This window comes from Phycodurus eques, chromosome 1 (assembly GCF_024500275.1).
Source record: "Phycodurus eques isolate BA_2022a chromosome 1, UOR_Pequ_1.1, whole genome shotgun sequence".
NCBI classification, from domain to species: Eukaryota; Metazoa; Chordata; class Actinopteri; order Syngnathiformes; family Syngnathidae; genus Phycodurus; species Phycodurus eques.
The window spans coordinates 19,858,444-19,871,701 of NC_084525.1; the positions used below are offsets into that span (position 1 = coordinate 19,858,444).

Genomic DNA, 13,258 nt, shown 5'->3' on the forward strand with positions numbered 1-13,258 from the left:
CAAAATAAAACTACTAAAATAAAAACTACTCTGAGAAGTACAATTTAGCCAAAATGTTAATTGAACGGAGTGAATGCAGCGCGTTCCTACCCACCTCTGCTCTACAGTACCTGTGTTACAACATGACCACCATCAGGTTAAGAGGGGGCAGCACAGTATTTGTAATATGTGTGGCTTATGTGTGGAAAATTTTCTTCTGTGTCGTGGGTACCGGTTTTATGGTACATGCAATACAGTGGTTTAAGAGTGTAGTTTGCTGCTGTTTCCACTGGTGTTTCAGTGAATTTTTAGTGTGCAGAACACAGTTAAGTTTTATTTGATCACCTGTTTAAATGTATTACCGATTACTTGACCTCAACGTGGCCCAAGAATGGTATATTTTCGATGAATTGATGAACAAGAATAATTGTGCATTCATCCCTTGCACACTGACTGTTCTCACACTAGTATGGTGGACTGTCTGCGTGCAAATAATGAACTCATAACGAAGAACTGGAAAATGGAATGAGTCGACACAATCCAAAACAGAACTGTGACATTATTAGATTATATATTATTATATATTCTCATCAAAGAAAGTGAGTTTTATTTGTTTAGGACATCTTGTACTCTTAATACAGGCACTATTAGCATATTGTTTGCGTAGACCGTGAGGCAAGTCAACAGCTGTCAGCTGTGTTGCTGTGCAGCTTGCCGCAGTAAGTATGCATTCGCACTCACCTGTCTGCAAACCAACACCTTGACTTGGCTCCACCCTTATGGGTGTACATATTTGTCTGTGAATGTATGTTTGAGTAGTGTGGGGAAAATAGTGACAGCCCAACTGAGCTTAGTCTACTGTTTGAGTGGAAGGGGAGGGGCCCGTGCACTGTATCACAGAAGCGGTGGGAGTCACCTCAAACAGGTACACTCTAAGAGGGAACAACGTAGCAGCAGCACCCGGATACTGGATATTTCTTGCAGTCACTGCAAATATAACCCCTTAAAGAAATTTTTAAAAAGGATTTTATGGATTGTCAAAGCCCTCGATAGACTACTGACAGATCCTGGAATCCTTTGGAGAACTCCCCTCTCAGAAGGGGATGAAGTCAGACGGGGACCAGGCGAAGTGTGGTGAGTGGAAATGATTGGTGCAGCTGCCACATTAGACTGGATGAAGTGATGTTTTCAGTCCTTTGAAATGGAAAGGCAGCAATGGAAAGGCAGCAATGGGTCATTATTTTTCAGAAGGGAGGTTCCTCTGCTTTTAAGCATGTCACTCATGACTTTATCCGATGGTGAGTCTCCCTTTCAGTTACCTGCTTAATGGTCAGGCCGTTAGGAGACTTTAACCCGCTCTCACCACACCGGAGTTCTTTCAGTCTGAAATCACTGTTGATATGGAGTTCCGACCTTTAACCTACAAATTCAAATGACTGAATAGCACAGACGGTCACAGTACTGTGTGTTTGCTTTAAACACACTACTAGCTGTTTGTCCTGATTGTATATGTATATTCAAACTATTGGTTACGGTTTTTATTCTTATTCAGAATAATCATTTTGATTGAGATTGGTTTCTCAACTTTCTTGTTCATTTGTCTGGTCATTTGCCCATGTATCAGTCTTAGACATAAAATGTATCCACATCATTATACAGACAAGCACAGCAACCCTGCTTGTCACACTTGACTGTATGTAACTTTTTCTAGCTGCCTAAAAATTAGTTGTCAAACTGAACTAAGCAGTATGTTTTTCAGTAAGAACTCCAAGCTTAACCCCAAGGATTGGTTGTGACAATTAGTGCTTTCGCAGCAAAATAAACACCTGGAGGCGATGGATTGCTGTCTTTGCCTAACCGCTCCAAGTGTGGTAATGCATTTGCAGTTGTGCTCAATGACTCACCTTTCCTTCTCAGGTTTCTGTGACAGCGTCTGTGAATTCTGCTTAGGTCATCTGTTTGACTTTGCAGCTACAAAGGACAACATTGATTGGGTCATTATTGCCTGGTACAATAGCAGCATTCTATATCATGTGTAAGTCGAGTAATGTAGAAGATTGATGTTTGATCTTAGAGTCAAAGCCAACTCAAAGACAACATTTTTTTTTTGCACAGTGACTGATACTTGCACTGACACACAGAGAAAGAAGTGACAGTGTCAGCATTGTAGTGTTAACAGCTGAGCGAGCTTGTTGTGTAATTGCCTTCTTTTTTCCTACTATGCTGCAAGTGATTACGGCGGGAAGCTCTCTCGAGTGTTAGTTACCTTCCTCTCATTGTGGCTCGCTTAATTAGATTCGAAAGTAAGATCATCATTGGTCAAATAACTTGCATTTTATCTTGACTAAGGGCACTTCCAAAATTGCCACCTTTAGTTAGTTTTGTGAATACGGCAAACAAACTGGTGCGGACACAACATACTGTTCTGAGACATCCTGTTAAGAGGTAGTCTCGGTACAGTTCAAAATGAAATCTAGCATGCTTCGCATGTGTTCTGAAAGCTATCCAACCTCAATCTGCTACAATGTGCATAGGAGCACTCCCATTTTGCAGCTTCTCCTATTCTGTGATGAAGCATTTACCTTGTAGTGGAACAACATTAGCATTGGCAGCTAAAAAATGATACGTTATTGCTCTCAAAACTCTGAAATCATTATGGTGACATAACTGCAGGTGTCATGTAAACAGATTAAACCGGTAACTTTAACGGACAAGACATGTTTGCGCATATGCTCAATATTTTCTGCCTTGTTTTGTTTTTACGTGATAGCATTCACTGATAATGTGACCGAGTTGTGCTTTTAAAGACCACTATCTGTGAGTGTTATAAGATGCTAGATTGTCTATATAATTAGTGAAATTGTCAATAACCCCCACGCTGCATTTTTTTGTTTATATGTGCCGCTATATTCAGTTGCATCTGTACAGCAAACATTCCTCCTGTTTATATTCGTGTGACCAATACGTGACGTAACGTCGTTTGTCGTGATATTTTTTGGTACGCTGGAATTTTTTGGTGAACCACAGGGGACAATAACATTATTTAAAAACTCATCAACCTTTACATCATTGCGACAATGGAATCATTTTGTAACTTGATGAATATGAGAATATTTGGATTGCTAAACATATATTTAATAGGATTCAAAAACACTTTCTCAATTGGCTGTTTTTAGACACTGATTATTTCGCCTGAGATTCTGAAATCAAGCAACTCCATAACCAGACCTATATTTCCCTTTCAAACCTACCATTTTAACATTTTTAGCAAGTTAATTATTATTCTGTTTGTGTTTATTTAAGTATCATATGCCCTCCTCGTCAGAGTAGATTATGAAAAACTCCACTGTTATCCTCGGCTGCAAAGGTTCTTTCTCAGAGCTGCAGTATGCAAATAGAGTGCTAACACCTGCATTGTCAGACAAATATGAACTCTTTAACTACCTGTGGAAGACAATCTATTTGTACACATAATAGGAATTTATCTACTTACTAGGCTAGATTTGGTACAAGGCTCATTGCAGAGATGTCTTGCAGCAAAACGAACAGTATTCTTCCTATGGTACTTTGCTTTATACTTGACGCTCACTAGTGCATAAAACTGTCTGAAAAATACCTTTTTTTGAAATGTGCTCATTAGTAACACCTGGGGAGGATAAGGCATATTTTTTGATAACAAAATGGTAAACATCAGAATCATCTTTATTTGCCAAGTATGTCCAAAAAGAAAACACACAAGGAATTTGTCTCCGGTAGTTGGAGCCCCTCTAGTACGACAAAAAAAAAAAATAATGGCCCAATAATGTCTCATCCTTAGAATTGAGCACATATGAGGGAAAACATTTCTTCGGCTGCAGTGTCTTATGGTTTGCTTGATTTGTACCCTATCGCTTGTTATCGCAAAACACTGGTTGCATGAGATCACGTAGAAGGGTAAAAGCCAGCCTGCATCTCCATTGCCACATCACACTCCTCCAGTTGCGACTGCAAGCAACCAGTATGTTAAACGCAAACAACAAATCTACCCTCATGTCATAACTCCAACCTCATTGCAGTTTCTTGGAAACGCTGCTTAATCTCCCAAAAGCAAATGTTATCAAAGGATTACTTTTAATCCCCAGTGCAGACTAGTGCTGAGCCTTCAAAGAATGCTCCTTGGGGAGTATTAACTATCAACTGTTGACTGATTGCAAAAGTTTTATTGTCAAGTAATTTTACGTGAAGGAAAATATTACTATTTTTTCCCCCCACAAAGAATTACCAGAAGTCCAAGATCAAATTCCTTCTGGAATACATATTCAAATAGATAGATACAATCAAATTGTCCAGTTTAAGCAAAATAAATGGAATAAAAGGGCAGAATGGCAAGATGGTAAAGCTACAGGCTTAAGGCTAATTCTTCTTCACAATCAATCTTTTAATCACACATATATTTTGGTCTTTTAGTTTACTTTTACTAGTTTCATTTTAGTTACAGTATTCTATTTTATTTTGTTAATGCTAACTTTTTAAATTTGCTTTGAACTATGTTATTGTCATCTCATCTTTTCATGATTACTGTTATCATTATTATTGATACTTTGTGATGGCTACAGACCCCACGGGGCTACAAAAAAACGATACATTGACCATATGAAAAAAAAGCCCATAAAAACCTGCGGGATTGATCCTAAAATCGTCGAAGCCTCTGCTGCTGATCGAACCCAATGGAGACCCCTGGTACAAGTTCAGACAAACGAAGAGGAGCGAATTCAACGCTATCTGGATCGAAGAGTCTGACATCAACCACAAACCTCCACAAAATTATCCCTTGTGTCGAAGGATTCGTAAATCAAATATTGGACTCTATTCACATCTACGCAGTCATGAGAGACGAGGGCGTCATTGTCATACCGACGGACTACCTTAGAGCTAGTAGTAGTAATAGTGGTAGTACTGATATTATGTTTATCTGATTTTATTTATTAGTTTATTTTTAATCCAGCCTGTAGTGTTTCCTCACAGCAAATTGCTGACAGTATGTTCGCGCTTCAGTTGCCTTCCTTTCAGTGCTCTGAATGTGTAATGTGTGTGTGTTTGTGTGTGCATTTGCTGATGTGCATAGTTGACATCAGGTTTGTTTGCTTCCCTCGCTTTTTTATTTTGTGTAAAGCACTTTGTGCTACATTTCAGTGTATGAAAAGTGCTATATAAATAGTCTGATTGATTCATTGATCAAATACAACACCCTAATTTGTATTTGCATGCTGTTGTAGTTGCTGCTAAATTGTTCAATCATTATGCTTTCCAGGGGCATAGCGAGTAGTCATTTTCAGACCCAAGAAAAACCCAGGCATGAGGCCCTGCACAGCCACATGCATCTAAATGTATTTCCTCAAGTCCTGTACCTTAGTTCAATTTTGACAAAAGGTTTATGTAATCTAGGCCACTTTGTCCTGCTTTTAAAATCAGTTTCAATTATCAGACAACTTAAACTACTAGTTACATAAACTGTTTTTATACGTTCCCCTTGTCTAGTGAATATTTGTCACTAAACATCAACTAAGAAGTGTGAATTTTGAGAAAATCCTCCTATTCCTGAGGTGTAGATAAAATCCTTCAAATTCATCTTGATGCTTTTCTAATAAGTGAATCCTCTCAATTTACTGTAATCCCGTGTTTACATGTGCGACCTACACCCACATTGTCAAAACAGGTTGAAACATTTCCTCGTGGCTCCAGTGAATGCCAAAGGGGACTGTGACAAAGGTTTTAGGGGAACGACACGGGGACAGAACGGACAAGGGGAATAGGGGTGTGAACCACAGCAGAACAATAGCTAGACAATCTAGATATTTGACCACAAGTAATGTTGACTTTAGTGATATTGTGTTCTTATTTGTGGACTGGGGGGAAACCCGGTGAGGACATGCGACAGCCAATCGGACAAATGAGAGAGGACAGACACGGGCAGGACAGGATAGGGGAAATGACCAAGGCAGTGGTAGTGATGAGTGGTGCAGTGGGATGCTTTTACAGTGTATAAACACCTGTAAGAACCTGTGAGTTGATATCTTCATGTAACCCGTGTTATTATTATGGTCCCAGCACAAGCAATTAAAGCCTATAGCGTGTCTATAGAACGTATTAATGAATGAACACCATATCAAATGCATGTTCGTCAACTGGTGTACGGAGTTGCTGAGCTGGCTCATTGAGAAAGGTGGGGCCCAGCCCCCTCGACCTGCAAGGGGGGCCAAACTAGTGAGCCCATCCCGCGGGGGACCCAGCCAGAGAGACGCCACCCAGGACCCAGGGTGGTCCCTCCAGCCCAACCAAAGCTCCCCAACCAGACCCAAAGGGAGGAGCAAGATTACCGGCACACCACCGCCCACACCCAATACAACCCACCACCCACCCCACCGCTGCCACCCATGGAGAGCATGGGGTCCCCAATCATCAACAGGGCCCAACGCAGGAGCCAGCTGCCACCTGAATAACGCCGCGAGCAATGATGGGCAAAGGCGCCAGGAGATGGAGAGGAAGGCAGGGACCCAAAGGAGGGAGTTGGGGAGACCTGCATCTCCCCGCAGCCCGACAACCAAAGGGTGGGGGAAGGCCCCAAGAGTCAAGCCAACAGAAATGTGACTACCCACCCTATTACTAAGGGTCCCAGGTCACCAACTGGCAACCATTGTCACTGTACCCTGATGATGTGTGGTGACTGGTGGGGGTGGGGCGAATCGGTCACAGGGCAATGATGACCCGCAACCGTCACCCCACACAGGCGAACCAGCTCCCCAAAGGATGTGCGAATGTATAGGGTGCATTAAAAATCCGCGGGGGAAAGGCATGGCGGGCCAAACAGCAGACTGGAGTGCCAGAACACCTGGCCGAGTGTCCTTCCCAGCCCGACACTGCCCTCCCTCCACTGACGGGTGTATGATGCATTAAAACTGGATGCAGGGCAGAGAAGGGGGGGAAACCAGACAGGGGACCACCACCAATGTGCCAGTACCCGGCCTGGCATCCGCCTCGTCTTGCATCGTGCCAGCCCCCCAGGGGGCCCTGAATGAGAGATGTGAATGTGCCCAATGTACGAAATGTACAGTGTGAGTAATAAAAATGTGCAGAGTGTGGGAAGTAAGAGACTAGACTCCTGTGGGCCTGGGTCCGCCCTACCAGCTGGAAGACCACAGAGAGACCGGCCCCTACCAGGAGGGCAACACGGACAAAACCTGACCCAAGATGAGGAGGGGGAAACAGGCCCAGCATCCCCAGAGGTCCACACTGCAGATGCAGAAGGATAGGGGTTGAAGTACATGCAAGTGACCCTATGACGTGCACAGGAGTCTAAGATGATTTGGTCACGTTACATTACATTTCTGTATGACATTCTTTCCCAGGCAAACAGGAATCAAGCTTCAAGGTTAACCATTTTGATGGAAGGTGACCAGTTTTTCTTAAAGTTATCCATTTGGTTATGTCTAGCAGAAATATTTTCTAGTGTTATATACTCTATGACAAGATGTTGCCATTGGTTAATGCTGATAGGTTATTTATCTTTCCAGTGTAACAATATTGTTTTTTTAGCGATTGCTAGAATTACAAGTATTGGTTGAGCATGTTTATTTGGAAGATCTATACCTTTTAAATCACCCAATAGTCCAAGATTAGGAGAAAATGGAATCCTACGCTTCAAAAGTGAGGAGAGTTTCTCTTTAACTAATGACCAGAAGCGCTGTACGGGTGTGCAATGCCAAAGAGCATGAAAATAAGTGGAGCGTTTTCAGAACAATGAGTGCATGTTTGATTTTGAATAGCCCATTTTATGCATACTGTTTTGGGTAATGTGTGATCTATGGAGTACTGACAACTAGATTAGCTGTAAATGATTGTTTTCTGTCATTGCGAATGTATTTCTGGAGTTTTGTGCCCAATAATCAATCTCAGAAGACAGTGAGGTCTTTTTCCCATTTTGCGATTGGTAAGTGTGTTGAATTAGTACCTGAGATTCATTGTTATACTTTTGAAAGGAGTTTTTTAGTTTTGGGGAGTAGTTCCACTATTTTCTGAACAGAAACCGGTAGTTCTAAAGTTTTCGCCTGTGTTGGGAATCTTTTTAGGATTGCTGTTCTTCCGTTATATTATTGAAGGAAGCTACCACCTCTAATTTGAAATTCTTAGAATAAGCTTTCACACGACATGAATGCGTTGTTTTATAATAAATAAATAAATAAATAAAGCGGATTGATGTGAACATTAATCAACATTTTATGTAGTTCACCATTTTGACCACTTTGATGCTATCACTCATGTCTTTGTAAACTGACATTTGTGTCACTCCTAATGGTAAGTAGGCCCCCTGTGAATTGTTTGAATATGTTGCGAAAAAATGATAAACCCTTTTTGTTTCAAACACACATGCTATACATTAACTAAAATCCACTTGCTCAACCAAACTCTTCAGATAAGAAATCATTAGATCCATGTCCTTGTCCCTCGTACAACCTGAGACAAATAGAGGCGTGACCAATCTGTATGGAGGTTACACACCGCATGAAGCGGATACACCTGACAAACACTTTTTCCTTTAGATCCCCTAAATTCTGAATATATTTCCAAGACTGTATTCACATTACCTAGCTCCAGCAATGTGAGTTTGAGACATCATACTGTAGATGATAACATCTGCAGCCACGAGGCCAACACACAGAGATTGTTGCGGAATGTGAAGATTAGAGCCTATCTTTCCCTCTGATCACTTCTCTGGTCACAGTAAAGTCGAGTGTCACTTTAACCTCACTCTCTCATGTTCAGTCGTCATTGCTGCAAGGACTTGAAGCATGAAATAGTCTTGCTTCAAGGCATGTGAATGTCAGATTGTGGGATGGAGACCTCTTGATCTACCGAGTGACTGATGAGAGGGGAGCGAGTCACGTACTGATCAACGTTGAAATATTTATATTCAACTGCTAAGCATATATTTAGCTCCCACGGATTAATTTTAGCATGTTTGATAAACTAAATGTGAAGAATATGAAAGGTAACCTTGCAATTTCTCGCTATGCAGCCATCTGTGAAAGTTTAGAGTAAAATCTTAGTGTGATTAGGAGAAAACATTTTCTCATTGTGCCAGCACGTTAGCGGTTAGCACATCTGCATTGCAGTTCTGAGGTTCAGGGTTAGAATCTCGGCTGCTTCTTGTGTGGAGTTAGCATGTTCTCCCCGCGCTTGCTTGGGGTTTCTCCGGCTACTTCCTCCCACATTCCAAATACATGCATGTTAGGTTCTTCACAGTGAATGTGTGTTTTTTGTGTGTGTGTGTGTGTCTGATAACAAAACTGTTAATCCCCATCCGTACTACATCATATTAATTTCAAATATCCAGCATTTTCTGATGTGTTGTGGCGAGACTTTTTTTTAATTATTATTATTTTGTCGTGTAATTGCACAAAATGACACTAGTTCTGAAATGGGCTTTCCTACTAAATTCTTATTTACGATTTTGATGAGTAGATGTCTTATTTCATTCATATACTTCAGCAAATGACTCAATACGTGTTGTAATTGTGAAAACGTGGCATAAAGCACAAAGTAGTGATGCTTGATGCCGCTGATTTCCTTTCTAATCCGATATTGAGGAAAATCTTTAGCTGGTATCGGCGATACCAATGTATCTGATAAATCTAAGAATAGTGTATTTGAAATCATAGCTCTATAAAGAATATAAGACATCAGGTTATTTAATTTATTTTGAACTTGAAAATGTATTAAGGTAGCAGTCAGACACTTGCTGTTGTATAATACTGGATGACTCAAATGTTAATTGCCAGTTTCCTTGACCAATTACTGGTAAATAGATACATGCCACCATAATTGCAAAAAGTTTTTCCATACCTACATTTTGAAATATTGAATTAGCAGTGAAAGCAAATTAGATTTATTTTAAATAATAATTTATAGATTTCATAGATACATCTTTTTATTCATCTTTTATGGTACAGTTTATATTTTTCTAAATCACTTAGTCGATGTAAACCGCTTTGAAATGATCAATTCTTTAAAAAACCTAACTTGATTAAGTATATGCTGTTTTGCGTATGTGAAAATATATCATTGATATATTGTACATCAGTCCAAGCTGAACTCATACAGCTATTTGTTGAAGCACATATTTATTTCCTGACATATTTCATAACTGCAACCATTAAGTTGAACAACTCCAACAGCAACAGTGCTTAGCACTGTGTGAAGCTCCAAATTTTCTCCCTTTGTACCTGGATAGTGATAGTGACCATAGGGTCTCGATGTTTTCTCATCTACAAATAGCATTTCACTCTTAATACCTTTTTGCTTTTTCATCATCTCCAGTGATACAAAATATTGCGGTTTGATTTCTATGATTAAGTGCCCCAAGGCAAGTTTCCCCCGCCCCCCTCCACCCATTCTCATTTTCATCAACCGTGACCCTGTCATCCCCTCCAGCGATACAGGGAGATTGTTTGGCTCATGAGAATTGACTCGCTAATCCCGCACCAAGCAGCCGCAGACCGTCTCTGAAGGCTGCCTTCATCACTCACACCTGCTATCGTCATGGGCCAGTGATGAATTTGCTATCAGTGGTTTGCGGTTTTGACGTGAATGGAGTGTGCAAGTATACTTTATGGTTTTTATTGAGGTCATAATTCAGTATGACCAGCATAACAATGGAAAGATTATCATCATCAGACACCGACACTACGCGCTATGGCACTTATCAAAGTTGCGGGAGTGTGTTTAGCTGTTTTTTTACATTTTACAGTAGTTAACTTATTTTCCTGCTTTTGTGACCCTTTCCAATGTTAAACGTGAGCTGTCTAAGATGTATCTGCAAGGCCTTTCCATTACACCATCATTAATCATCATGAAAGTGAAGACTGTTTTTACTCATTCCAATGATTAACTTGTGTTAACTTTTAATATTTATGTTAAAATAAACAAGTTCCTGTACAATAAGACTCAGGAAATAATGATCTATATTAAATGTGCAGGAAACTTGATTTGAAATGTGAACTAACTTGAGGTTGAACAAGATGGTCTTCCACCTCAGCAGTGCCACTGTATTTAAGCAACAACGTTTTTCATGATTTGGAGTATTTCTGATGGAACGCTGTCTTGCAATGCGTAGGCTTTATTTTTTGTTGTTGCCATGGGTGCCCCAGATCATCTCATTTGTGGTTCATATTGAACAAACGTTCATGTTTGGACACCTTATATTTACTTTGTTTGTAAGGCATAACATGAGCTGTGCACAAACCATATGAATACATATGTGTCCCAAATGGAATTTATCTTTAATGTATGTGGAAAAATACAGCTATTGTTGAACATATGATTGATTGATTGTTTGATCAAATACTCAAGATTCAGAATAAATCACTTAAATTCCTTTACTTCATTGGACACAATAATTCCAAGGGGATTGACCCATGTTAGAGGTGATTCTTTAGCTTGAGGGCTTGCTTCTCTGTAGATTTATGGAATACCGTCTCTCCAACAACACTGCCGCTCGTCATTGCATTATGGGAGTTTGCATGATGAACTGCTGACTTGGTTACTTTTTTCTCTGCCAGTTTTGTTGTACCTTTTCAGTCCAGAGAGTGGTGAATATTAAAGTTCCACCTTGGCATGTGCTGGAGAGCAGTAGGTATAGTGTTAAGACAATTGCATTTAGAAAGATACAAAGATACTCTACTATTTCTGTTTAAACTATTCCCATTGCAACTGCTTTATTGTTTCTTCTGAAGGACACATTTGGCTTTAGTGAGAAATATACCGGTACTTCTCCCAAGTTCAACACAAATGGTAGATCGCTGAATGTCAGGAAAAATATCATGGCAGGGCTTTTCGTTTATATATATATATATATATATATACACAGTGATATATCACCATGTAATATACTCCACTGAGGAAGGTTTAAAATTGGCACTAGATAGAAGCTATCATGGCTGATAAGTGTTGAGAATACATTCTGATACATCACTGGTGTATTCAAGAAAATTCAGATACAATGAAACCCCGCACTTCGTGCGGAATAGGGACTGAGTCCTGCTGAAAATAGTGAAAATCTACAAATAATTGCCCCCCCCCCCCCCCCCCCCAAGAGGTCTGTAAATATGTCTCTAATGTGACAATAAAGCACTTAAAACCTAAAGTTTCAGCGCCATCTTTCTACACCATGTTACATAAATGATGTTTTTCTTAGTAATTATTCAACACAAACAAATCACCTTAACACGATGCTCACCATTAGTATTAACTAACATGCTAGCACAAACTGAAATGTGCACTAGCACATTTGAAAATGGTATTAGTCATTAAACTCACTTTTTGGTGTTTATTCATTCATTCATTCATTTTCCACACCGCATCTCCTCAACAGGGTCGCGGGCGTGCTGGAGCCTTTCCCAGCTATCTTCGGGCGGGAGGCAGCGTACAGCCTGAATTGGTCGCCAGCCAATCGCAGGGCAAACAACCATTCGTACTCACATTCGCACCTACAGACAATTTAGAGTCTTCAATTAAACTAGCATGCATGTTTTTGGGATGTGGGAGGGAAAAAAAACACACAGGCTTTGGGAGAACACGCAAACTCCACACAGGCGAGGCCAGATTTGAACCATGGTCCTCAGATCTGTGAGGCAGATGTGCTAACCAGTCGTCCTCCGTGTCACCTTTTTGGCATTTATGCAAAAGATAAATGTTAATAATACTACTAGTAATAATAACAATAATGTTAGGGAACAAAGACAAATTGTAACAGCAAAGTAGACCAAATGGGTCATTAGTAGCTATGTATCGGAGGGAAGCAGAAACATACTTTCACTGCATTTGAGATTTACGATCAGTGAATTAAACCTAACAACAAGACCAAGATTATATCAGATGGCGCCAAAGTAACGATTAAATTTGCTTTGGCCTGAGCATAAAAACAGTGAATAGCTGAGATTTTCAGTGAATTAAGATAGGTTCGCCCAAAAACATGCAAATATGCAGGGGTTCACTTTATTGATTTTTTTCTCCTTGCGTATCCTGTGCTAGAAATAGGTGACAAGTCAAATATATAATATATTATTACTATTATATTATTGTATGTATATATATATATATATATATTTATATATATATATATATTTATTTTTTTGTTTGTTTTTTTTGTTGTTGTTTTTCTTCAAGCAGTTCCAAGCACTTTGTAGTCTGTAGTTTTTTGCTAGAGGATAAGGTACAGCATTACAGCATTAGCCTTTGCCGTAAT

At 39.9% G+C, this 13,258-nt stretch overlaps 1 protein-coding gene across 5 annotated transcripts in view; it reads left to right on the top strand.

Moving 5' to 3' along the window:
* The window catches only part of kazna (kazrin, periplakin interacting protein a), a 146,631-nt gene that overhangs the window by 94,348 nt on the left and 39,025 nt on the right, over window positions 1-13,258 (top strand). The window contains exon 1 of one of the 5 annotated variants that reach the window (XM_061682021.1): window positions 929-1,113. The exons of the other annotated variants lie outside the window; for them this stretch is intronic. Within the exon in view, the coding sequence (XP_061538005.1) occupies window positions 1,083-1,113 (31 nt within the window). The 5' untranslated portion in view covers window positions 929-1,082. Of the gene's footprint in view, window positions 1-928; window positions 1,114-13,258 lie in introns of those variants that run through there. 5 annotated transcript variants of the gene reach the window in all.